This window comes from Pempheris klunzingeri, chromosome 9 (genome assembly GCF_042242105.1).
Source record: "Pempheris klunzingeri isolate RE-2024b chromosome 9, fPemKlu1.hap1, whole genome shotgun sequence".
Classification (NCBI taxonomy): domain Eukaryota; kingdom Metazoa; phylum Chordata; class Actinopteri; order Acropomatiformes; family Pempheridae; genus Pempheris; species Pempheris klunzingeri.
The window spans coordinates 16,311,750-16,337,710 of record NC_092020.1 but is presented as its reverse complement, the minus strand read 5'-3'; the positions used below and the strand labels follow the sequence as shown (position 1 = coordinate 16,337,710).

At 42.6% G+C, this 25,961-nt stretch overlaps 2 protein-coding genes across 2 annotated transcripts in view; one reads left to right on the top strand and one right to left on the bottom strand.

The window, feature by feature from the left end:
- mrpl11 (mitochondrial ribosomal protein L11) overlaps positions 1-25,961 on the top strand; it is a 40,328-nt gene that overhangs the window by 7,514 nt on the left and 6,853 nt on the right. The window contains exons 2-3 of the mRNA XM_070837070.1: positions 5,610-5,788; positions 24,602-24,697. Coding sequence (XP_070693171.1) covers positions 5,666-5,788; positions 24,602-24,697 — 219 coding nt within the window. The 5' untranslated portion in view covers positions 5,610-5,665. The remainder of the gene's footprint in view (positions 1-5,609; positions 5,789-24,601; positions 24,698-25,961) is intronic.
- Positions 13,659-17,683, bottom strand: tmem265 (transmembrane protein 265). The gene is made up of 2 exons (XM_070837230.1): positions 17,620-17,683; positions 13,659-14,725 (listed from the first exon to the last, which is right to left on the bottom strand). Exon 2 carries the CDS (start codon positions 14,721-14,723, stop codon positions 13,659-13,661), a length of 1,065 nt encoding a protein of 354 aa, XP_070693331.1. The 5' UTR covers positions 14,724-14,725; positions 17,620-17,683.

Sequence of the window (25,961 nt, the reverse complement as noted above, 5' to 3'; positions counted from 1 at the left end):
AAATCAGGTCATTCAAGTTCCTTTTTTTTCAGTCTTGTGGGATCATTCAGACTCTTCTTGAGTTCTTCGTTTTATTTGACTGGCCTTTAGCACTTGGCATTCAGCAATCAATAGCTCCAGAGCCGGGATGAATACTAATGTAGCGGAACAGCATTGGCATATGACCGGCTCTCTATAACTTTATATCTGACGTTATCTCTTAATCTTATCAAGAGCGTCTCTTGTGGCTCACCTAATGATCACAGCCCAGTACATTTGTTCTGTTTGGTCACAGCATTAAGTTCATCGATTACAGTTAATCTGTAACTCCTAATTCATAACATGGTGCCATCTAAACAAAAACAGCATCCCAGAAGTCCCTGCTGCCAGCGAACGTTCTTCCTGTGCTGTTTATTGTGCAGTTAAGAGAGATTTGGACATCTTATGTAGTCAAGGACACCAGCCATTTATTGTGGCTCTAATGGTATTCAAACTTTTCTGCAAAGATGGGCAGAAACATGGACCTGCTATTATAATTTTAATATGCCTGAGCTCGTTCTCCATTAGTGCCCAGGGACTTCAGCTTCTCTCCTGGGTTTTTCCTCTCGGTAATCTTACATTTGTTCGGCGGCAGGGTTATGTAGTGGTGTCACAGGCCAACTGAGGAGTCAAATGCGTGACTGAAGTGTACCGCTATCTTATTGTGCCTTAATCTCTCAGTTTAAATGTCTGACATCAAATGTAAAGGTGAATGCCACCACTAGATGGACTGCCACACAAAGAGTTGAATAAAACCAATTGTCAGAGCTGGTTTTAGTGTCCCTGGAAGATAAGAATGAATTTGTTCCCTTTCCTTGTAATTTTGAAAGAATACTAATCATGGTTCCTGTTTAGCAATGGGATCTGATAGGTCTTATCTGTTTAAAGAGATGAAAACAGAATGGGTTTTACTGTAAAGACTGAGCGATGAGGCCAGAATAAGAATACATTAGTTCTTATCAGAGTATCATAAAATTAGTCCCTCGGGACAAGAAATGTGTATCAAGTAATGGATCACACATTTCAAACATGGAATAGGACAGAAGCTTGCTTGCATAAATTCATTACATCGTCTAAAATCATCCTTTCTTAAGGCATTGAGCTATCAGCTAAGCTGTAAATCACATGCAATGGCAGCACGTAGGGTACAGTGGGACCGTAAGCAAATAAAAAAAAAAAAACATAGAGTGCTGCTTCAGTTCAAAAGAAGGTTTCCCTTCATTCTCTGTCTCCTTTCTACTGTCTACCTATGAATAAAATCTTTTATCTCCATTTATGTTTGATTTGTAACATTGCCCACAAGGGGCTAATACACACACTGAAATAAATGGTATGATACAATCCCTGATGTTAGACAAATTGCCTCATGGTATACTTACTTGTATTGCCTTTCCAGTCAAACTGTTAAAATAAGACTCTACATCCATACTAGCAGCTCTGTAAGTGCTTGGGGTGCTTTATGCTAAATGCCAACAAGCCAAAAAGCTCACAGTGATAGCGCTAAAATGCTGATGGTTAGCAGGTATAATCATGTTCAACATCATAGTTTAGTGTTTCACCATGCTAAAATCTGCTAATTAACACTAAACACAAAGTACAGCTGAGGCCCGATTTCACTGGACTTCATTAGTATGCGAAGTATTTGGCGATCACCAAAGTTGTTACAAATTGCTTTCTGGAGAGTGTGAATATCTGTACTAAATTTTCTGACTCCATTCATAAAGTGTCAAGACATTTTATTCAAAACTGCAAATATCAGTCTTGTGGTGGCACTAGGCTAGAGGAAAAGTCAGGGGATTGCTAAAGTCAGTCAGACTCGCAACCATGAATTTCTGTACCAAATTTTGTGCCGACCCATCAAGTAGATGTTGAGATATTTCACAGAACAAGGATGGAAGGATGAAAAGTGAGGAAATCTCCAAAGACTCACGCAACTGTTGTTGAGAGGTTTCAGTAAAAAATAGATGTCTACATCTTGGTGGCGCTAGAGGAAAAGTCAGGCCATCATCAAAGTCAGTGGGGTTTAGATATTTCATGTCTGGACCAAAGTGGACCAACCAACCAACATTGCCATTCCTCAACCTATACTGTCAGCGTGGATAACCAATATAACTATTATAGTTATGATAAAATTCTGACATACATGACCTAAAGTAGCAGCTACCTACATATGTTGTAAATCAGGAATACTAACTCTAGTCTGGTGTGCACAAGTCCCCGTAATCCTATAAATATGGTTTAGGAGGAACATAGCGAATATTTGTACAGAAACATAAACTAACTACTCTCATGTAGACATAAAATGCCAAAAAAAAAATAAAACTGAAGCAGAGTTTACAGGTTAACACTGCATTTACACTCAAATTAATCTTTGTCAGTGTGTCTCTGATCAGATAATAATCTTTGATTCTTAATTTTATGTGGCAACGCAGAATCCGTGTTATTAGAAAATTTTTCACCTCATTTTCTTCACTCATTCCCCACTAATTTCACAGATATATGAAGATGAAAAGGCAGATAAAGTGCAACAAAGGTTATAGAGCCAGACTTTATTCTGCGTTGTTGCAGGTACAAAGCCTTAGCCCACTGAAAAATCAATTAGTATTCTGCTTTTATTTCCTCAAGCTGCAGTATAAAGATATGAAAGACATAAAAAGAAGAGGATGACATGATTTCCTCCAGGCTGATACACTGTCTGTCACAATCATTTTCATTGAGGAGGGTCTGGGACTTTCACACCAAATTGATCTTTAAAAAACAATTTCTTCCACTCTTCAATAATGTCATTTCATAGTAGATGAATATCTGATTATCAGATTTAGAGGGTTCATTGATGGTGGCTACTGTTTTGCCCATCTCTCTTATGAAGACTAAAGAGCACATATTAGCCTAAACACCAAACAGCGGTGGGCTTCATCACTGCAATTAAAGCTGCATTTTTAATAGCAAACTGATTAATTTCTGTAATCAAAGTCAGCTGTATCCTTGAAGTGCAGTCAGTTTTAATTATACTGAAACATACCGCAGAAGCTGCTGCTACGGTTCTGTGAAAATCGTGACACATTTTTGACAGATTACAATGAATACAAATGTGATGAGGTTTTACATCAGGAGTGTACTTTCAGATTATCCCTTCGCAAATTGTCTATGCAGATCTGAACGTTATTATAGCAGGAGGGATTTTTCTCCTGCTTTTCTCCCATGTGCTCAGTTTTTATTGACATGTTTACCACTGTCAAAGATACTGTTTTCATTCCAAGTAGCTTGCCTGACAGGTTGCAGGAGAGCTTGAAAGTTTCCATATTTTGTTCACCGAAATAGTATGAATTTAGAGTTTGCCTTTTGGTGATGATTGGCTATCAACTCATGTAGTTCTGGTTAATGAATCATCTGAGTCTTGATGTCAAATCATTGGAGAATAATGGGAAGGACAAGAAATACATTCAACTTGCAATGTGATGAATAGGAATGGCATTCTTGGGTGCAATAGTAATTTGGAGAATTTGGAGAAAGATCCAAATTTGTGGTGGGGTTTGCTCTATTATAGCTCACCTTACCTTCACATCATTAGCTGGTAATTTATATGCTGGCTTTGCGGTGTGTCATTTATCAAGCATGTTTTAACAAAATGCTTTTACGCTGCGACTCCACACGGCCCACACAAATTGCTCTTTCTGTGTACTCCCCGTTATCGACGACACTGTTGCCAGTAATTGCCATAGGAATGTAATATTCAGCCTAAAGAGCAGCTCAAAATTGTGTCTGTTCCTTTCAAATTACTGCAGCTTTGATTTGATTATTCACAGCAAAACATTAACCCAGCTCTGATTGAGGATTATTGTATCGCCTTGAACCACGTTTCCTGCCGCTGCACTGTTAATGCTGCTTTATTCCTTGAATCTAATGTAACTTCAGCTGTGCGAAACGTACTGTCAGTGCAGTTGTGATGCCTTATGTAGGTCAATTCTTCAGCGTTAACTGCTTGGCCTCGTGATGAGTGATTTCATTTTGCGAGGGAAATGCGGTTTCATTATTCATACTCCAACAGAGATTGGAGTTGCGGTGCATTAAAGCATGACGCTGTCATTTCCCCACTCTCAGAACTGTTATTCCCTTTGCCCCAAATTGGAATTAAACCCAACATTTGATGCTGGCCCTAATTGTTTTTCTCTCGCAGTCCTAAAACTCCAGTTAAGCCTCGTCTCTCTGGACATACAGTATGTCATTCTATTGGTTGCTGTTTTTTGTAGTTCTTTTTTCCCCTCAAACTGGTGTTTTAGTTATTTTTCTGCAGCGTGCCAGCTAAGGATTCATGAGTCTGTCTGTCATTGTTTGATAACAGAAGTGGATTTTCTCAGTTCACATTTAATGCATACTGGTTTCTGCATTTTCTAACTGGCTCCAAAATTGATCTGAACTGCAACACGATTTTTCTACATTGAAGTAGCTGAACACATTAGGTGAGTAGCGTGAAATTGACCTCTGAAAAGTAGCTGTGTATGTGAGTTACATTGTAAAGACAGCTATTGAGGGAATTCAAACTAAATGCATTCTATTTGGGACTCTTTCTGCAGTATGCGTATAACCTTAACGCCCTTACAAATATTGCCTCATGGTGGTTGAACTTATACGGCTGCTGGATAATCAGCAGCCCAGATAGAATCACAACTTTTCTTGGGAGCAGTTTCTCTCCGTTTGCTGCTTTAAAGCAGCATGAGGTCCCATATATCTTTTTGGTACTGTCTCTTCTGTTGATCTAATTGGATACCCTCTGTTGCCCACAATGAATCATTGCTGGACCTCTTCTCTCCCAACAAGTACTTATTTTTATTGAATGTAGGGTTCCCCTGAATCACAAGGCTCAACCTTAAAACTTGTATTTGTCCCTTGGCTCCAGTCATTGATCTTTTTTTCTTCTTTTTTTCACAGCTGTGTCAGAATCACTTTTATTCCAACCGAGGATTATAGGTCTGCTTTTATGTGTTCTGCCTCCCCAGAGAGAGGCCAGGAGTTCTCCACACTCCGCTAATTGACTCCTAATTTCGTAAATGCATTTTAAGGTGGAATGAAAAAGCTGACCCCTTTGCGTGCGTGCGTGCGTGCGTGCGTGCGTGCGTGCGTGCGTGCGTGCGTGCGTGCGTGCGTGCGTGCGTGTGTGTGTGTGTCCCTCGTCCGCCCTTGACACTTGACCTCTCCTGAGGAGACGAAGCCCTGCTGCTGCACAGGGAGTTTAGTTATGCCACATCTGAAACGGAGGTGAGGCGACTGTGGGGTTTTGGCATGCACCCCATGATTTTTCAGAGAGAAGTTTAAATCCTGCCAGTTGTCAGACTCCTATACGTGGTGAGCATCTCTCTCAGCTGCTGATCCACGCTGCAAAAACCTCCAGGAAAGTGGCTCTCACTGAGCCGATCGAAGGCAAAGATTTTTTTTTGTAATTATTCGCCAGAATGGAAAGGCATGGGTTTTGCCTGCAGGTATCAGTATTGATTTGAGTGTATGATGTTTTAATGAGCCCGGCGTGTAAATGATTTGTTGCAGTTTTGTATTCTTGAAAGGCTAATTTGTTTGTTTTTCTTCTGCATTTTCAGTGGATGGATTCTCAGTTGACTTGGAGGCAGATTTAAGTGTTTCCAGACAGACCAAGATGTCAAAGATCTCCAAAGCCGCTAAGGCTGTGAAGAAATTGGATGCAAGCAATGTAATCCGAGCTATAGTGAGGTCAGGACAAGCTGCCCCTGGACCCCCTCTAGGCCCTATTCTGGGACAGGTAAATTACTTACGATTCCCCCTCTTGTTTCATCTGTTCGCTCTAAGTAATCAGGAGTATTAACTTAATTGCAGGAGTAGGGTTTCATTTTATCAAATGACCTGCACACAGCTCTCATTAACTGCGAGACAACCAGATCTTTCCCTATTTTCACTTTGCCAATCACATAGTTAGCTCTCTCTCCTCAGTCACCTCATCGTACATCCCCACCACCATCCATCTCCTCCCGTAGCTATATTCATATTCCCATTCTTATTCTAGTCGCACAGCTTCATTGTGCAGGTGAATGCCACACTCTGCTTCAGTCTGCAGCTATTTCCTCACAGTTTCCAGGCCAAAGACGGTAACACTTCCATCCACAGCAGCTGTCCATACACATTAGCCTCACTCTTTACAAGCAAGTTGATGAAATGGGATTGAACCTGTGAAGGTTTTGTCTTAAATTCTTTTATACCTCCCTCTGCTTCAATTGCCCCAGAGAGACAGCTGAGGTTGTCTTGTTTTTTTTATTGCTCAGGAATGCAACACTAAAACTTTTCCCCACTGATGCCAATTCCAACTAGAAAAAAATGTATTGGCTGGTACAGTAATAAAATAAGTCAGCAGTCCTCAAGTATTGAGCAACTAACAAAGACATTTGGAGTGAGAGGATAGAAATAATTGTGGCTGAATTATTTCTTGTTGTAAATAAAACCATTCTTCTGTAACTTAGCTGTTTAATTCTGATGCTCTGTTCATTAACCTCATCTTTGTTTCTGATCAGATAAGTGTATTGTTTTTAATCTTTCTTGTAAAATTCACATTTTATTTTACACCATAAAGGCACAATCTGCTCCGACTTTAATGGCCATTCAACTATTTAAGTTTGATTGTCCTTTGCAAGATTGAATGAAAGCAGCTCTACGGCATGTTCTGTACATACAAATGAGATCTAGTTAGACTCTTTTAATGGACAGTGTTCAGCAGCCTTAGATGCTGTCGCACGGTTGGAAATCAGATCAATTCTCACAGTTAATCCATCTCTGTGACTTAATGGCGACGAGAGGAGAATGGAAAAGTGAACAAAACCGGCAGAAAAGAGTGGCACATGATAAATAATATCAGGAAAAAGCACGTTGTGATCTCAGAACAGAGTTAAATGATGTGAAAACATTACATTTCTCTTATCTGACAGACGGTATAATGGCATTTCTTTATGGTTCTGCTCAAAACGATGTACTCTGCTGTCACCAGCAGCACAACATAAACTATGATATAGAATTGGTTCATTACTGGAAACCTGAACTCCCTGACCTCCCTGACTTCCATTTAGTGCTCGGAAATGATTGCAGTTTTAAGTCTCTCCTGTTTTGTTTGAATTTTTTATTCACTCCTATTCACATTAACTGGCTGCAATTAAATATTTTCTTGGGGTAGTGACCTGATTATTTTCTCAATAAATTCATGTTTTAATCTAGAAAAGATCAGAAAATAGAGAAAAATGTCATTGAAATTTTTTTTTTTGCCTTAAACCTTCTATGATAAATTTCAATCAATCACATGACTACATGGAAAGCAAAAGAGGACACTCATAGTGACAAGCTTTCAGGAAATTATCTCCCAAATTTGAGGCGTCACCTTTCCTCAGCTCTCTGCATTTCAGCGTCTTTAAACTTATTGTTTTGTTTTTCCAGCCTGTGTCTTGAGTCGCTCTCACTGCTCTCTTAGTGCTGTTTTTGGCAGCAGCAGCCGCCAGCTGATTTCAGTATAAAAGCTCTTAAAAGTCCACTGTACACAACCCGCTTAACACTCGGCAGCAGACAGACACAGTTGGTGACTAACAGGTGAACAGAGAGGAGCATTTAGCAGCTGAAGAGTCAGATGTTTCTTTCAGGAGTTGGTGGACACCAAAAACAGATATTTTCTGTTATTGCTTGATGTGTAATTAGGCAACAGTTCACTTTCTTTTTAATTTTATGACCTTAAAAGGTGATAATGTGTCAGATTGATGTGTTTACATGTTGTTGTCGCTGCTCGAGAGGCAGTCAATTACTTTCAGTGATCAGAGCCATTGGACTGATGTTTAACAGGGACTTCACTTCTGAGGTAATAATACAGTGACTAGTACAGTAATGATTCCTACAGTTGGGAACCATCCAGACATTTTTATCCAATAACAAAGAGGAGACTCTATGCTTTAATCTCATCCCATTTCAGCATCTTTTATTCCTGCACAAAAATACAGCAGCCAGGATTTTAACAGCTGCCAAGTGACCGTAATAACCCATTTTTACCGCCTCTGCACTGTTTACCAGTTAGATGTATAATTGATTTTAAGATTTTTACTGATCACATTTAAGGCTCAGCTAAATCCTCTTCCCCTTCAGCTTCACTCAAGAACTGTGACTTTCTTCTGAGCCGAAACTGAGAAGTAAGAAAGTCGCTCTGACTGTCATTCAACTCTCAGGTCATCAAATTTTCTGTCTGGCATGTTTATAGCAGATCCTACTAAAAACTTATAACTACTTTTAACACTATATGCAAAAACATGTTGTTTTTTTTAATAGCGGAATTGCATTACTTGACAGAAAGCATATTTTCAATGGCAGCCTCCAATAGGCATGAATAAAAACTCCAAACAACAGCAATCATAAATTTTTGAACAGCCCTCTGAGTCTCTCACATCATATAAAACCTGTCACAGTGACATGAGTGCTGATATGTCACCATCAGTGGGCGCATGTAGTATTTTTGGATGTTCTTCCCTCAAAAAAACATCTTTCTTTCCCAGAGATGCTATGGTTGAAATTTGATCATTTTGAAGAATCTGAAATGTGTGACAGCTCAAGATAACACACAAAGTAAGACCAGTGGTTTCTTTACCAACTTCAACAAGTGTGCACTACAGCGTGGTCTTTGCCGCCTGGCTTTGTTTTTATGGTCCATTTCACGTTTGAACTCTTGTTCCTTACCGTGTCCTGTCCAAGTACTCTGCTTCAGCCGTAAGCAAGATTTTTATACATGATAAGGTTGTTTTTTGTTGTTTTTTTTTCCACATGGAGTGACTTTTCTTAAATACCACACTGAGTTTTGTTTCTTTTGCTTTGAAACTTTTTGTATTTCATTTTTATTTTTATTTTTTTACTTTTAAACCTTAATATTTCAGGTTTTTACACTAGTTTTCAGTTTTCGATTTCATTAACTCAGCTTTGTTTGATCAATTGATCAAAAATGTGGCAAATAGCCAGTCACAATTTCTCGCAGCCCAAGGTGTCCTCTTCACATTGCATTTTCTGCCAGTCTGATTTTTAAAAGAGATTTCATTTCAGTCGTGGAAAGTAGCCAAGTGTATTTACACAAGAACTGTACTTAAGTATAGTTTTGATGAAGGGGGAAAAAAAAGCCAATTCCTGCACACACTTATCACTTATGCATTGATTTATTAAGAAAGAAAGTCAACGTTTCACAGTTTTTTAATAAATCAGTGTACCGATGGTAAGTGTGTGCGGGAGTTTACCTTTTTTTTCATTTTGGAATTGATTTTCCAGGTGATTTGATTTCCTGCATAACAAAACAAATGCAGCAGTATACTGCTGCCTTCTACTCGTACATGTTTTTCCTACTTCTGCATTTATTTGTAACACAGTATTTCTACTGTATGGTATTTTTACTTTAACTGATCAGAGTATCAAAAAACATAATCAAAAATTAGTTGTCGCGACTTTCAGTGCTGTTTCAAGCTGTCACATTCAGATCAGAACAAAACTATCCTTTACAAGCACTGCATACAAGCTCAGCAGCCCATTATTATCAACAGGGTTATCAGATGATTGTGTCTGTGGTTTTCACTGTTGTTTAATGAGGAAGTAACGTCTCGTGAATCACCGCTGAGTTGTCAGCAGTGCACTTCACTGCTAAAAGCTACTGATTCGATCAGTGACATCTGGGATTGAGTATAGTCTGTCTAGTTTAGAGATTTGTTGCTGAAGATGTGTTAGTTGTTCTACTGAACACCTGTAATTTACAATGATTTAAAGTAGAAAAAAGCAGCAAATCCTCACATTTGTGAGGCTGGAACCAGAAACTGTTTGCCATTTGGGTTTGACAAAAAACTATTAAGCCATAATCAAATTAGATAGTGATTCATTTTCTGTGGATCAGCTAACTGAATAATCAACTAAATGTTTCAACCCTAGGTCTTTATTTTATTCAGGTAGTGACCAGTGCTTATCTCCTGTTGTAGGCCACTGTTACCCCAACTCCTGAGACCAGTATTAGTATGCATTTGTCTCCACTATTGCATTGCATATCATAAGAGTCCTTGAGTCTTTTGCATCATTTCTTTCTCATAGAATATACTTTGAAGTTCTCTCCAAAAGCTGTGGTGCTGATGATGTGTGCTATGATGAATGATTTAGACATCTGTCTGTTAAATGTGGCTCCTTCTGCCAGACTAGGCGAGCGTGAGCTCGCTGGCATACTGTAGCTGTCGTGGCGTCAGCGGTAATGAGGTGAGATGGGTTGTAACCAAAAGCTCAGCCGAGCAAAACAAAGCCATATGTTTGTCTAAAGGTGCCTCCTTTAGAACTGTTTGGGATGTCATTGTTGTCGAAGCGGCGTGTTGTGCGCGTTTGTCTCTCTTGACTCCCATGCTCGATCAAGCTCACACTGTGTGTAGAAAACAGTAAATAAATGGCAGTCGGGAGCTGCTCTGCTTTAGGCTGTGGCCCTTTAATCTTAGCGAGCCTCTCCTTCACGTTTTTTTCCCCTCGTCTCTGACTAACCACCCCTGACAGGGGAAGTGCAGAGAGGTAGGCTGCCTGTCGGCTGCGGGGCAAATTTAAACAAACGAGAGAAATAAAAGAAGGAATGGGAAACAAAAAAGGGAAACTGACAGCTTTGGTACAGGAGAATAATTACAGGCTAGAGTGAAATTAGCACAGGTGAATGGAAGGGAAGAATAGAGAGCACAGGAGAGAGCGGCAAAAAGAAGAAAGAAAACAGGAGAGCGGCTCATGCACTTTTCTTCAGGAGCAGGTTATGAGAGTCTGTATGAGCTGAGAGAAAATGCTGAGCATTGTATCTAGAGCTTAACAGGTGTAACAAATTCTAGGTGGTAGTCATTTGCCGAGGCTGCTGCCTATGCAGTCACTGCTTTTAGTATAATAGAAATATGAGATGTTGCCCAACAGGGAGTGTATCCAGAATGCATGTGTTTGAAATGTAGAGTGAGCAAGGAGGAAGCAATGGTAGGCAAGAGTTGGATTCTGTCTACTACACTGGATTTCCCTTTTTCTTTCTCCTTCTCTTGAATAGAAATTCCCCACTGAAACGTTAAATGAATTTCTTTATGTGGCTGAGTATGTACATTAGTCTTAATACATCATGTAAATATAGCCTGTAAATCAAGCATAAAGCAGTGAGAATGAGCTCTTGCATTTTGACAAATAGCCTCAATTTCAATTAATAGGACCATTAAAGCTCAGAGTAGAGGCCGATGGGTGCATTCCCAGCGGCCGTGAGTGACGAGCTAGTTCACCCTGAAAAACATCACACGCGCTTACTACAACTCTCGACGTGCACATCCCATCACATCAAGACGTCTCTCTCTTTCAGCATTAAAGGCAGACAACACGACAGCACACTCAAGGATTACTTTGAGAGGATCCAAGCTGATGGGGCCACTGGCATAATTGTGATAAATGATGGCCTTTTGTCAAGATGTCTTTTCTAGCCTGAATATATGTGTGGGGAGGCGTCCATTCACTTCACCCGTTCCAATATTCGAAAAACATAAAAACATGCAATTTTCTGTGACTGCAGAGCGAGAGTTGATTGACTTTAATATAATGGAGGGTTTGAAAGTATGAGGCAGTTATTTGTCCCTAAGGCCTCTTGGCCTTGAATAATTTGGACTGACTCCTGCTGTTTTTCACCTTATATGTGGGGACAGGCTGTCAATAAGGCTCCTACAAAATAGCCAATGAACTGTCAACACAGGCTGAGTATGAAACACTTTATTAGTTTGCACTCTGTCCTGGAGGTGTAGCTGACAACAGCTGTGGAATAACTTCACAGTATAACTTCACACACATGGCATATGTCCAAGTTCCTTATGATACACATGTGTATGCCTCTTTGACGACTCCATGAGGAAAGAAGGCACTTGACAGTACTGTACATCCTCTACACCTGCTGCTCTGACCCATAATCCCATGAGGCCCAAATACTACAGCACCCACATCTTAACAAATTAGTGTATGAAAGGCTCCATCCATGATTCAAACAGAATTTAGAAGTAAACATCTAATGTGAGAAAAGGGATTTGAGGGTTGGACAGGCAGCCAGACAGTTTTTTTTGTCTTCTTTTTGAAAATGACTAACAGAGACTTTGAAACCAGTACAGACGACAGAAAAACATGAATTTTGAATGTGTTCTGAAAGTGTAAAGGGATTACTTACATTGGTATTCTGTCTGTGTAAACAATGTACTAAAATAGACCTGTACTGTAGTTTGTGTTGTTGTAGGATTAAGATGATGCAAAATGGGTATTGTCCATCTTTGAGCCCATTTTATTTAAGGAAATGGAATTTTTTATAGATTGTTGGCAGCTTGAGTTATGCACATTTTGTTGCGTTAAAATCGCTCCCGGATGGTTTTATCATCAGCAGCAGAAGTGATCCTGAAATATATCTGAAAGTAAAGTGCGCTTCTCTAGCTGATCAAATTCTGCATTCAAATAGAGTAAAACACAAAAATACTGTCTGGCAGGGATGGTCGACCATGAGGCCCACGAGGCTGCAGGTTTTCACTCCAACCAAACACGACACTGATTAATATTTGCTGCCAGACGACTAAAAAGTAGTAACAGTTGGTGTTCTGGCACCACAACAGTTGTGTTGCCCACCCTCAATGTTGCGACTCTTTAGCAGGTTGCAAGATAAATCTGGGAGGTCTCAACATAGAAAAAAACATGTGTACATGTTTTTTCTGCATAATCCCATCTTTTTTGACTGTCCTCTAACCTAACCTAACCTTTCATTATGAAATATGGATAGCTTTACCTCTTCAGTAAGCAGTATCTAAGAAGGGAACATCACTTGGTGTCGTGAGTAGACTTTGATTTAAAGGGCCACGAGCCAAAAGGGGTTGGACCCATTGGTTTAGACTATATTGAAATACTGGAGCAATGTGTAGAGTGAGTTTTACTGGTAGATGGCATTTGGTATTAAAGTGACAAAATAAATCCTCACTCCTCTCTATTAAACGTTTCTCTTTGAAAGTTCCCTGTAAAGTAATTTTTAAAAGAGAAAATTTGCTCTAAAGTCTGTATTTTGGCATCTAATGGAAGAAAAGTGTTTATCTCTTCCTTTTTTTTTTTTTTTTTTTAAACACAAAACACATGAATTGAACTCAAATTTAACAAGTTAGTAAACCACAGATGACCTGTAAACAGATACTGAACAAGAAAATCAGTTAAATCCTCAAACAACAGCCTCAAGGTGTCTGATTGCAACAAATTCAGCTAATCTGTGGCAGTTTGGGCAGTTGTGCCAAGATTAGAGAAGGGGATCAACACCACTAGACTTCAACATACATTTCTGGAATATTCTTGACAGTCTGATGGATGTATTCACAGTGTTCAATTTAAAAATACACTCCAACAAATCACAGCAATGCATGTTGAGTTATTCTTAGCACAACAAAATGTGCAGAAAGCCAAGCTTGCCAAATGCATTTGCCCAGCTTTACATTATACCCATCACTGTTGTACTGAAATTCAATACAAAAGTTAATTGTTTGGATGTGATACTGGCTTGGCTCGTCTGAATTTAGGCTGTGGGCGTGCGTACATGCTTTTGTGCATGCGTACGTGTTCAGAGTGACTCTCTAGAGTTCATGGGAGATGAAAGAGGGTCCTAAGGGCGTCTCTGTGGGCTCCAGGCTGACATGGGAGATACTGTGGCTTTGGGAGCGAGACAGTGTGTGATAGTGAGAGGGAGGAGCTTTCCCCTGGGCCTGGCCCTCTCCCTGCACTGAGCTCTGGCTTGGCAGGGTCGAGTCTCCTGGTTCTGCTCCAGCCACAGTCCCAGCTCCCACAGCAGCGCGCTCCTGCTTGTGTCTCTCCCAGGCTGAGCTCAGCTTCACAGCCAGAGCCAGCAGGTTCTTCCCCAGGAACACAGTGGACACACGAGAGTCCCTGTACCACAGCATGCCTGTCCCCCTCAGGGCCAGAGTGAAGATATTGATGGTGACCAAGCTGAGCCAGGGGTACAAAGCCTCCTTACGGGGTCCCCTCTGCCCTGGCAGGCCGGTGGCCCCCAACTCCGTCAGTGCCACACATGGCAATAGCAGCAGGAGGGCGTAGCAGTAAAAGAAAACCAGGCCCTCGGCCCAGATGGGCAGCCTCTGCTCGGCCACCCCTCCAGTCCCGGCTGCAGCCCCTCCTTGGGCTTCCCACAGCCCCGCCTGCAGGTCCAGCACATCCAGCAGGTCCACCACCACCCACAGGAGCCGACCCCGCACCTCCTGCTTTCTGCGCTGTGGTGTCATATGGTCTGCTCCTGTCAGGATAAGAAACAGGGAGGGTAGGCAGATGGACAGCAGCAGCGTCAGGGTCTTCCTCGCCAGCGGATCAGGTGGCCGGCGCTCCTGCCTGTAGTTATGGCAGACGAAGAAGAGCTTAAGCTGGAGCAGGGACAGGAACAGGAACCACAGGGCGTTGGCAAAGCCCCGGCGTGGCGACCGCGCCTCTGACACCACGCCGGCTGACACGAAGCGCAGCGCGAGCAGGAAGCCCACATCACCAAGCAACACTGCTGCACACTGCCACACACTAGGCCCTGAAATGCCACGAGCTCCCAGCATGCTCTGCTCCAGCAGATAGAGGTCCACCACTGCCATCGTGCTCACCGTGACCAGGGTTGATACGCACACCTGGGGCGTGGGCACCATGCCTGGAAGAGACATACATACAAGCACAGTAGTAAATCTGTTATATCAATAGAACTCAGACTCACATCCCATTACATGGTGCCATCTGTCCCCAGTAAAGCGGACATATTCGCAGGATAAGAGCATGCTTGTTTTTTTACAGCACTAATTCAAACCAAATGTAAAATAGTTTTATGCTTGTTGCTATGGTTAAACACATTGGCTGCCTAGTAAGCAGTGAGCGCCCTTCATCTTTGGCCACAGCTACATCTACCCTGGCTGCTCAAGCTGAGAAGCCTGTTAAACTGTTCTTTTTTTTTTTACCCCTCTGCAAGTCTTTGAATTAAACAGGCTTCATTTTCCATAAAGGTCCTATCATTGCTTCTTTTTGATTCAGAGATTTTCCACAATTTCTCTGCTGTAACTTTTTCTGTTTGTTGTTGTTGTTTCCGTTCCTTTTTTGTACTCATTCATTATTAATTAATTGTGTTCAGGCACTGCTAGGTACCCCGTCAAAGCCGTTTCTTTGCCTCTATAGTCTTCTGTGCTTATTGTCATACTGTGCTGCAGTCTTTAATCATTGCAAATCCCCCTCTCATTTCAGATGAATATTGATAACTTGCTATTTGTTTAGAGATGCAGTTGACTCGTGTCTTTGTGTACACAACATGCACTTCTGGGTGAGTGCATGCAGGCAATGCTAATTTGGCTGAATGTGAGGGTGCATTTTTTTTTGTTGTTGTTGCAGCTCATATCTCAGCTACGGACAGTACAAACCTCAGTATTGACACAGTGTGAGAAATGATCATTGACTTTACGGTGCCATCAAACCGACGTCTCTTTATTGTATTCAGCTGAGAAGCACAGCACAGACCAGTGGACTGTCCGTTATCCGCTCAGCACGACTCTGGGGTGTCAGTCCCTCTACTGGATCGATGGCATTATAATATAAAATCATTACCAGCTCAGATGTGTCGTAATGGCAACAGTTGAGCGTGATCGAGCGGGAGATTGTCAGCATGATTGCGGCCTCTGAGAAAAGTCTGCCAGTGGAAAGTGTGTATTGATATCTTTCCGATGGAAGACGCATCACTTCCCTCACTGTAAGACTAACAGGAGCTGTGCCATCTCCTCGATGCTGTCTGAATCATTGAAGAGGGCTGAGGATCTCCTCTGGGTAAAAAAAGGGGATTTGAGACTGTGTGTGCATGCGTAGGGAAGGAGAATGAGCATATGACTGCAAGTGAAAGATTAATAGGCCTCTTGGCTGTCTACATGCCTAATAAAGTGTTACTGCATGATGGTAATAGTTCATAAATAAGCTCAAGGGGAGAATGGATGAAAGTGATGAAGAGGAAATACTCAAATCCAGACAGAAAGTGACTTCCACCCACTTATATGAAGACATGCATTTCATGTGCCAGCATGGACTGGATGGATTCAAATGTATTCATCACCAGGGACATTGAAATATCACAGACGTTAGGGTTTGTTCTGCAACAGACAAATCAAAAAGATGAGGGAAAGGAACGATCTCAACTGATTAATCCGCTCGGAGGCATGGTGGGAGGACAGGCGTGGATCATACCAGCATTCGCAATATCTGATTGCCTATGAAGCCTTTATCTCACCGCACACTGTAACTTGATTATCATTCTCCCAAAATTGAATGAATTTCACCAAGCCACAGATTCAGGGGATATTGGAATTTAAATTTGTTTTCTCTTTCTTGGGGAATAAACCCGCTCTGCAGGGGGGGGGGGAGAAGTTTACAGCCACTGTTGCAGCTGGCTTTTTTTTCCACAAGGCCATGCCTCTTAAGTTATTCCACCTGCGCCTTAAATTCCACCCTGGAAATCTCCCTGTCAGGCTGTGTTTGTGTTTTGACTCCCTGTCAACGCCATGTAATTTATTCTGTCTTGAGTGAGGGACTGAGATGACAGCCCATGTGTCCACTCAGCTTATCAATAATGACCAAATTCATCATTCCCCTGTCTGGGAAGTGACACTGCAGTTGACAAGGTGAGGCAACCTATTTCACTTTAAGCGTGAGTAATGGCATGTAATAGTGTGCAAGTGAAAGATTTGTTTGTTTCTATTTTTTCCAGGGTTAAGCTCAAGTTCTGTTTTGCGCTGAAAATCAATTTTTGTGGCACTTTTTTTTTTTCTTTTTTTTTCTCCCACTTCTCGTCAAGCTTATCATTTGTGACACTTGTGCACATGTGCTCTGCCTCTGTCTGCACAAGGGTCTGAGTAATCATCCAAAAAAGCTTTGGAACACACACTCACACTGGCAGAGATAAAGCAGGGGTGGGGGTTGCCTCTTGCATTTGTTTCAATTAATAATAGGTGAATTCCAGGTGGACAGAAATCCATGTAGAGCAAAAGATTAATTTGTCTACACTGACTATTTATCTCCACAAACGGGCCTCATGGAGCTCCAAAGCACATCAAAGACGAGATCCTTCACAAGTCATCACAGGTGCCTCCGGAGCACCAAGGGCATCAGGACAACATCTATGCCATTATGTGCGAACTAATTAATTAATAGAGAGAGCCAGGCAGTGTGCAATCCCTGATAATGCACTGCTGAATAAATCCCCTCTCCAGACTTAAAGCCACATTAAACATCTGTTGATTTGTCAGGTAGCAGTACAAGTGTTGCCTGAGGGGCTTATTTTTTAGTATTGTATTATTTTTTTTAAACATAGTTATCACATCCGTCTTTTTTCCCATAAATGTGGTTATCATTGCACAACAGCGTGCAGGGCTGTCGTGCTACGTCTTCCTCTGGCAATTTAACAATCTCTATTAAACCGCTTCTCTGCAACACCTGCTGTTTCATAACTGTCCTATTAACGCCAGGTATTGTAGGTTTATCCGTGCACGGCTGATAGTAAAGTGAAGCTTTAGTTACCCAAAACATTCGTCTTGCACTTGGGCTCGATCCTCCGGGCTTGATTTACAGCAAGTAATGGGGTTTTTTTTTCCCCTCCCCAACCAGAAGCGCTGTCAGTGACCAATAAAGTCTCTTTTATTGGCGTTGATGAGCCGGGCTCGGCGATAAAGTCTGATTCTCACAGTCCGGGTGTTTGTCCACGGTCGGGCTCCAGGAGAAGGGTCATCACGAGGCTGGGAGAGGGGAAAGTCACCGCCACTGCCACACCGAGCAGACCCGAGTTTGCAGGAACAAAAAACGGCTCGTACTTATCAAGATTTCCCCCTCCATGCAGATCAGACGGGGCCGATATCTCCGTCCCTCTGTTGGCTTATTGCAGTGGCTCGATCTGAATCTGGATCTGGATCTGGATCTGTCACCTCCCGCAGTGTCTGCCTCTGCTGCTGTCCGTTTTATCTTTTCGACACAGCGGCGCGGGCAAAGAACCGTGCACGGCCGCTCCTGCTGCTCGGGCGGGCTCCGGCTGTGCGGAGCGGCCGAGGAAGTCGTTCAGAAGTGCGGCGGCAGCGGCGGCGACGGCGGAATCGTCAAAAGTGGAGACCGCAGACGGATCCAACCGAGAAGATGGCTCATGAGAGAGGAGGCAGAGCGCCGCAACAGCGAGGGGAGAAACTCACTCACGCTGTCCGAGTTTGGTTGTGGTGTTAATTTGTAAGCATGTTACGTGCTCCAGTCCAGACCTCCCACCCTCCTCAGTCTCTCCTCCTCCTCCTCCTCTCCTCTCCTCTCCTCCACCATCAGCTGTGGAAGTTAAGCTGGAAGATGCTATGAATACTTGGAAGCACCCAGTTATAGCATAATCAGTGGTTATGGTTGTTGTGCTGATGCCAATCGCACAAGATTAGTTGCATTGTTTGGGAGCTGGCTGATACCTTATTTACCCTTCCTCGCTTGAAATAAGAGCGGAGGAAGTGGAGCGAAAGATGCTTGTAGCCTGTAGACATCAGAAGGCAGATGTTACAACTTTAATTAGCCCTCCTTCTGTCTACTTACTGTCTTAGTCACACAAGGAAATCATCCCTCTGTCGGAGATTAACTCATTACAGCCGGCTTACTGCATACTTAAACAGAGGGATTGGGAATTTCTGAGTCAGATCTGGTCGAAAATGAATCTGTTGGAAACTGTTTTAACAGCAGGCTGGCTGCTCTCCCCTCTCAAGAATTTAATTTTGGTTCCTTTTGTCAGCCACAGTTGCAATATTAAGGAATTTCATAGCGTCACCTTGTGCTCAAGGTCCTGCTCCTTCAACTGAATCTGAAAGCATTCCAGTCTGCACCTTTAGCAAAGGCTCGAGCCCTCCACTCCTTGGTTTCTGTTGCTCTCAGTGTGCCTGGTTCATTTTAGAGTGAGAGGTTTAATCAGACTGGCGAGAAAAGGGATGGAGAGTCATCTTTCTTGTCAGATTCAGCTCTGCGCTCTGCTGGCTTCCAAGAGAGGAGAGTTTTTCCATTTTCCTCACTTCAGCGTGGGCTTTTTTTTTTTTTTTTTTTGCTTCTTCTCCACCCCTCTTCTTCTTTCCACTGCGTTTTTGTCACCCCTCTCCTCGTGTTTATCCTGTTCTCTCCTCCATCCTGCTACTATCTGCCTCTTTTCCTCCTTTTGTGTTCCCTGTGGGTGTGGTTGAAGGTCAGTCTGCACACTGGCTCACTTTCAGATAGAGAGAGAGGGGGAGAGAGAGAAGAGGGAGCGAGGCAGCAAAAAGGACAGAACAGTGAGAATATCAGGGCGAGGGGCAGCCAGGCGGGCAGGCTGTCCACAGTACTGTGCAGTCATCACTTTTGCTTCAGACATGATTGGGGAAGTTTGGAAGGACGCATGGGGTTACAGGCTGTCCAAGAATGCTAAAGGCGTCAACAGTAAGCAATGCTCCACATCAGACCCGAGGCTGACCTCCAGAAAAAGCTGGCAAACATGGAGGAGTCAATCCCTTCACCTTAGCCCTGTTGGCTCTTATTGTCTGTGTCACCTCAGAGTGTGAGGCATGAAACAAAAGAGTACATCACCGATTTAACATTGTACTCCTGTAACACTGTCAGACTCATGATGGACAGAAAAAAAGGATCAAAATGTATGCAGCAGAACCACAGATATATCTCTTGTCTCTTTTTTTATTTCATGCAACTTATTTCTTTTCAAAACCCGCTGTCTGCATTATCCACAATGCGTCTCGATTGCTGCCAGTTCAGTCTGAGATTTGCTTCGGTTATGCTAGTAGCAGCTGACGTAGCCTCAAGAACCAAAAGCCTCAAGTAGAAATGAGGAACGGACTACAGAGGGCTGAGGAGGTCGCTTCTTTCTAACTCCACACCCCCCTGTTCTCTTAATTTTCACACTTGTGCCCCCATCTGACTCAAGTGACGTCACTTAAGGCAGGTCATCAGGCTTCTCACACCTCCCTCTGGCACCACAAATTTTTTACCATATGCAGTCTTTCTCCCCAAGAAATGTAAAAAGACTCTGATATGTTAATTCAGTGGTGTTTCCCTTTTTAAAATTACACCTTTAGTGGACAAAATTCAGAATTATCTCTCTGAATACTCCACAAACACAACACAAGCTTTGCAAGAACTGATAGCGATGTTTTAAGAGTCTGACTTTATTCCAACTGACTCTTTCTTTGTGTGTCTCTCCTCCTCTTGTCAGCGTAACCTGTGATTGTTGTCATCTCCAGCGTGGAGCCTCAGCTGCCTGTAGTTCAGGCCCCTGTGTTCCTGCTGCAGCCTCCACACGTGATTAATCATGTGAAGTGGCAAAAAGCACAACACTGTCAAGACTGTGAGGGGGACCTAATGGAGTTGAAAATGGGATGTTTTGTCGTGATGCAATCCATTTTGTTCCACCGTCGCCTGCTCACTTGCTCGCTTTCACCATGCCCTCAAACAGCAAATTCTTCTTCCTTGTGCCAGGTACCAAATGTGAAGGCTGTGGCTATTTTAAGCAAAAAATCCAGACAACAAAACCACTGCTGAGAAGTTTGGCTTGTTTTGTTTGTTATAAAGATGAGTCCCTGAATTAGGTTCGCTCCGTCAGTTCTGCACTCATGCCCATTTGAGCAGCGCTCCTCAGCTCTCTTATGCAGGGCTATATATTCGCCTCAGCACAGTTCACTGGAGACTGTGGGTGAAAATCGTTTTCATTTTCCACTTTTAAGACTAATCCACTGATTCCAGTGTGGAAAATCAAGTAAAATGCATGTCCAGCGTGAACTCAATTCATTTTGTGCAGTTTGGAGTGTGTGTGGCTCCTTCTGTCAGACCTAAACTGACCTGCTGCTCAGCCCTCTCACTCTGTTACCCCCCTCTGCAGCTGAGGGCTTCAACATGAAACCTAATCAGCTGTATGATGCTACAGTGGGGCTGGATGTGATAAAATGCCAACAGCGGAGCAGATTAAATGAACAAGGTAATGAAGGTAATGAATGAGAGTGTTTCACCCTGAAGAGTTTAATTAACCTCGCCTCCCACCAGCCTTTCTCCACTGTAACACCTTCCTCACCATATCGCAGTGCTCCTCCATGTCGACCACCGGGGGCAATTTATCTAGTGGCCTTTTGTGCCAGGGGCAATTAATCCCGCCCCTGCCCCAAGGCCTTATCCTGCATCTCTGTCCTCTATCTCCATGGTTGCCACGCTTCCATAAGCACAATCCTTCTCTTGATCTACTCTCCCTCTCTTTCTCTTCTCCCTCCATCTCTTCCCACCTCCTCCTCCACTCCCTTTCTCTTCCCCTCTCCCTCATTTCTTTTTTTTCCCCCTGTTTTCTCAGATAGAGAGACACCTGCGACCACACACAGTGTGAACACTTCCTCACCGTCAGCAGTCCCTGGCAGCTTAATATGCACACACATCCACTCCTAAACCGATAGTCTTGTCAGATTGAAATGAGGCCAAAGTATTACACAACACACACGCGCACACACACTCACCCATATTCATGAGGACCTCCCGCGGCCTTCGCTTTTCTTGTCTCTTCTCACGTTGTCCACCTCAGTCAAACAAACCCCTTCTCATTGTTCAAATATTGACCACGATCACTGGCCACATTCTCACAACTTTAATACACCTCAGCTGTCTCTCTCATTTCTGTTCCTGTCTCTCGCCCCTTCCAACCACACACACACACCATACTGCCACACCAGTGCTACATCTTGTTAAAAAGAGTTAGTGAAGCTGAAAGGCCAATCACATTAACACGGAAGGAGTGTCAAAAAAGACAGCAGAGAATATGGTGGAAGGGTCAAATCAAATGGACACTTCAGATTTTAATTGCAAATGCCTAATTGCTCCCATAATTATGAGTAATAAGACTCTGCCACACTGATCTTGAATGGATCATATAGCAATTACTCACCACTGTCGCTGCTGGATTTGACAGCAAGAAATATCTTCGTAGATTAGCGTTTAATCCCGGTGCCCAGGATCTCAGAAGTCTTTGAAGATGTGTGGCTGAATGTCCTCGTCCACAGCCGCCATCGAAGGCCCCGCCTCGGGTGATGGGCTGCAGCCATTTTATACTGGAGAGCACCCGGCCCTAATCAGTCATGGTGGAAGAGAGGGGATTTATCCTGCAGCTCGGACTCGAGGATGATTAGATGCTCAGATGCAGTGAGCGGGGTTAGCGATTTGGCCGGGGCATGAATGTTACTGTTCCAGTTCTGTGTCTCTGATAAATGTCATGTGAAGTTGTAGGAGCCAACCTTGAAACTTGCTTTCATGGCATGCCAGCCCTCTGCCCCATTTAAAGACCATGATTGCAATTACCAGCATGGTTCAATCACAGTAAGCACTGCAGTTAAACTGTTAAATAGCCCGAGGCCAAAATAAAACTTGCTCACACTGTTGTCTTAAATGCTGGACTCGCCTAATTAAGATATGATCACCTGTCTCTGGTGCATTCTTAATTGTGTGCAGAGCTCAGGGCAAACTGTGTCCTATCCCCAAGTGGGTCATGTCTCTAGTCCTCAGGCCAGCATTTCTCTTATTTGCCATTCTTTAGCCTTATGTTTGTTCAAGCCGCTTTTAGCAGCAAAGGACTGTCTGGTCGGGAGGCCATGTGGAGTCTTTGCCTGTGTCTATCTTTAGAACAGTTGCTCCTCTGTCTGCATTAATGTCTCGCCGCCCGTGCTTAAGCACATTTTAGAAGCATCAGGCATTATCTCTGGCTGGTCAGGGAGGCCCTTTCATGGCATTGTGTGGCATGAAAGGGCCATCCAAGTCGGTGGGAGAGATTATTATCTGACATGGGCTGAACAGAAGGAAAGAAACGGGAGCTGAATGTGTGAGGCAGAGCCCAGGGGTTTGCTTTGACTCCTACCCAACATCACAGCCTTTATACTAATCCATATTTAATTAGACTTTCCTTCAGTACGCCCTCCCCACTTATTTACCCTTGCTATGTTGTTTTATGGGAGACGGAGGGAGGGAAGGGCACTAGTGAAGTTGACATGGGATTACTATTAATAAGCACAGGAGGGTAGGGAAGGTAGAGCCTAGTGAGGGCTTTGGGGATGTAGTTGTGTTTCATTTCATTAATAGGATATTGTAATTCAAATACTGCCCATCAGCTTTGAAACAATAACATGCTTCGATGCATGTGATGCATTGAAATTTCAATCAGTTTGTTGTTATTGTGTCGGCAGATGCATAGAAACACCAGTGAGTAATGAGTGGCATTTTAAACACTAATAGACTGATGGAGTTATATAGATTGAGCGACTGATTAGCATTCATCAGGTGCCTTTGAAGCCTTTAGTGGAAATGATGTCCACAGAACTTTCTGCTCCGTTAAGTTCAAATAAATGCCTTCCCCTTCCTGTCATTGGAGGATGTCTCAGGATGACTGACTTTTCATCAGATCCGTTATTAGAATCTGAAAGCTTTACTCTGCTCCGTGGTGGAGCAATACAGGCTCGTGAGTCCATTAAACTGTATAGAAACCTTTTATTTTTTTCCTCTCATTTCTGAAATGAACATTTCAATCAGTGTGTTGCCTTTGGGTAGGATGGCGGGTGAAGGTCAGTATAAATTTCAGTACTAATAATTAGATTCTTTATTAGTCTTTGCCACTGAATTCAGCTCCAAAGACAAATGGTGCAGAGGAGCGGTGTTGGCCGGATGTTGACTTAATGTCACCCATCCATTTTGCTTTCGCTCTGGTTGGCCTTGCCGGAGCTGGAAAATGGGAGACTCATTCATCACTGGGTTTTTCTGGCTCTGGGCACCAACATGCATTCAGTCATAGCTGGAGTGACATACATACACACACACAAACACTCTGTGTGGAACAACAGAGGGCTACACACTCGTACATATACACTCACACACCCACACCCGCACACACACATACACACAGATGCATTTCAGTGTGACCATAACAATACTATATAACGGTACTGCACATAAGCACACACATTCGTCACACACATATATATACATGGTGTGTATATAACCCTATGTATATGTGTATGTGTGCATATAGATATAGATATAGAGATAGATATAGATCTATATCTATAGAGATATATATATAAATCTATAGATATATATAGATATCTATCTATATATTTATATCTATATATCTATATCTATCTATCTATCTCAGACTAGATTTGCACACATGAATGGTTCAGGAAATGGGCATGACATGACATGATAGATATATATATAGATATAGATATATATATATATCTATAGATATAGATATATATCATGTCATGTCATGTGCCTATTTCCTGAACCATTCATGTGTGCAAATCTAGTCTGACCTCTGAAGTTCTGTGATTGATTGATTGACAGCAGCCCAGGCATCTGTATTCTGGCAGCACAATTTGGCACGAGTGGCGTTCAGCTCAAATTTGCGAGCGCAGACTTCTCATACATTTTAAAGCGATCCTCCATCATTTTTCCATGTTTCTTTCCCTCTCTTTTTTTTCCCGTGCAGAGAGGAATCCCCATTGGACAGTTCTGCAAAGACTTCAATGAGAAAACCAAGGAGCTAAAGGAGGGCATCCCTCTCCCAGTCAAGATCCATGTGAAGGTACGTCTGTGAAGCTCGCTGTGGGTTTCTCCAACCCATCCCTGACCCCTTACACTTAGCACCCTTCCCTCCCACAATTGTGGTTAATTCCACTAGCTGTACTTCCATTATTCATACTCTACCACCAAAGTAAGCCTTTCCATTTGCATTCATTAATGAAGTAATACCCAGAGGAACCTGGAGTCAAGAAGCATTAAGTACATGCAAGAAATGTGAATTACTCAGAAAAGTCAAAAGTGTTATGGGCTTGTGTAGTTCTTATTATACACAACCACATATTGTTTGACTCGTCACACCCACCTCCCAACTGATGTGGGTGTTGTTTCAATTTTGCGTCCTTTTAGTGGAATAAATGTGTTGTAATGAGGTTTGTGATGCAAGAAGGGGAAGTGCAATCCACCAAAAGGCGTGAATTTATTTTGACATGCAATATCCAGCAACAGTTCTGCCATCACATCTGGGACCTTGCTGCCGCCCATTACTGCCATCTGCTGGTGGTTTTTAGTGTTGCACTTGTTCTGTTCACACTACTGTGTATGTGTCATGCTTAATGTGTGCTTGTACTGCATGTTTCAGCCTCTGAGGGGAATGGTTCTCAGCTCAGTTGTCAACTTTCACCTCCAGCTTGTCGGCAGCTTTAAGTTCATCTCACTGCCTTTCATCTTACTTTTAAAGAGCAGTTTGACATTGTGGGAAATTCACTTATTCACTGTTTTGATAACAAGATCGATACCACTCTAAGGTCTGTGTTTTAAGTAAGCAGCAAGAGCCAGTAGACAATTAGCTGAACATAAAAACTTGTAACGGGGAAACAGCTAGCCTGGCTCTGTGTAAAGTTAAAACAAAATCAGCCGACCAGCATCTCACTAATTAACATTATGCATCTCATTTGTTTAATCCGTACACAAGCAGACATGTAACAAGATTAGGACTCTACAGCCATGCTAGCAGCTCTGTGAGGCATGTAATGGGACGCAGCAGCGCTTTCAGCTCAATGCTAATGCTAGGATGCTGCTGCTAACACGCTGACAATAACAATACTAACATGGTTTAATTAGCACTAATCTTAAAGCACATCAGAGGCTGATCAGAGGCATAATTAATTCTGCAGGTGTTTGATCATAAACCAAATATTAAACTAATTAAAATTTTGACCTGCTGATGGCACTAGATGAAAATTCAGAGAATCACCAGAGTTATTACAATTTATCCTGAGGGAATATGAATGTCTTAATTAAATTTCACTCAATCCATCCTGTGCTTG

What these genes read in the sequence shown, in the direction of transcription:
- tmem265 (XM_070837230.1), bottom strand. Translation starts at nt 14,723, where the DNA reads ATGGTGCCCACGCCCCAGGTGTGCGTATCAACCCTGGTCACGGTGAGC.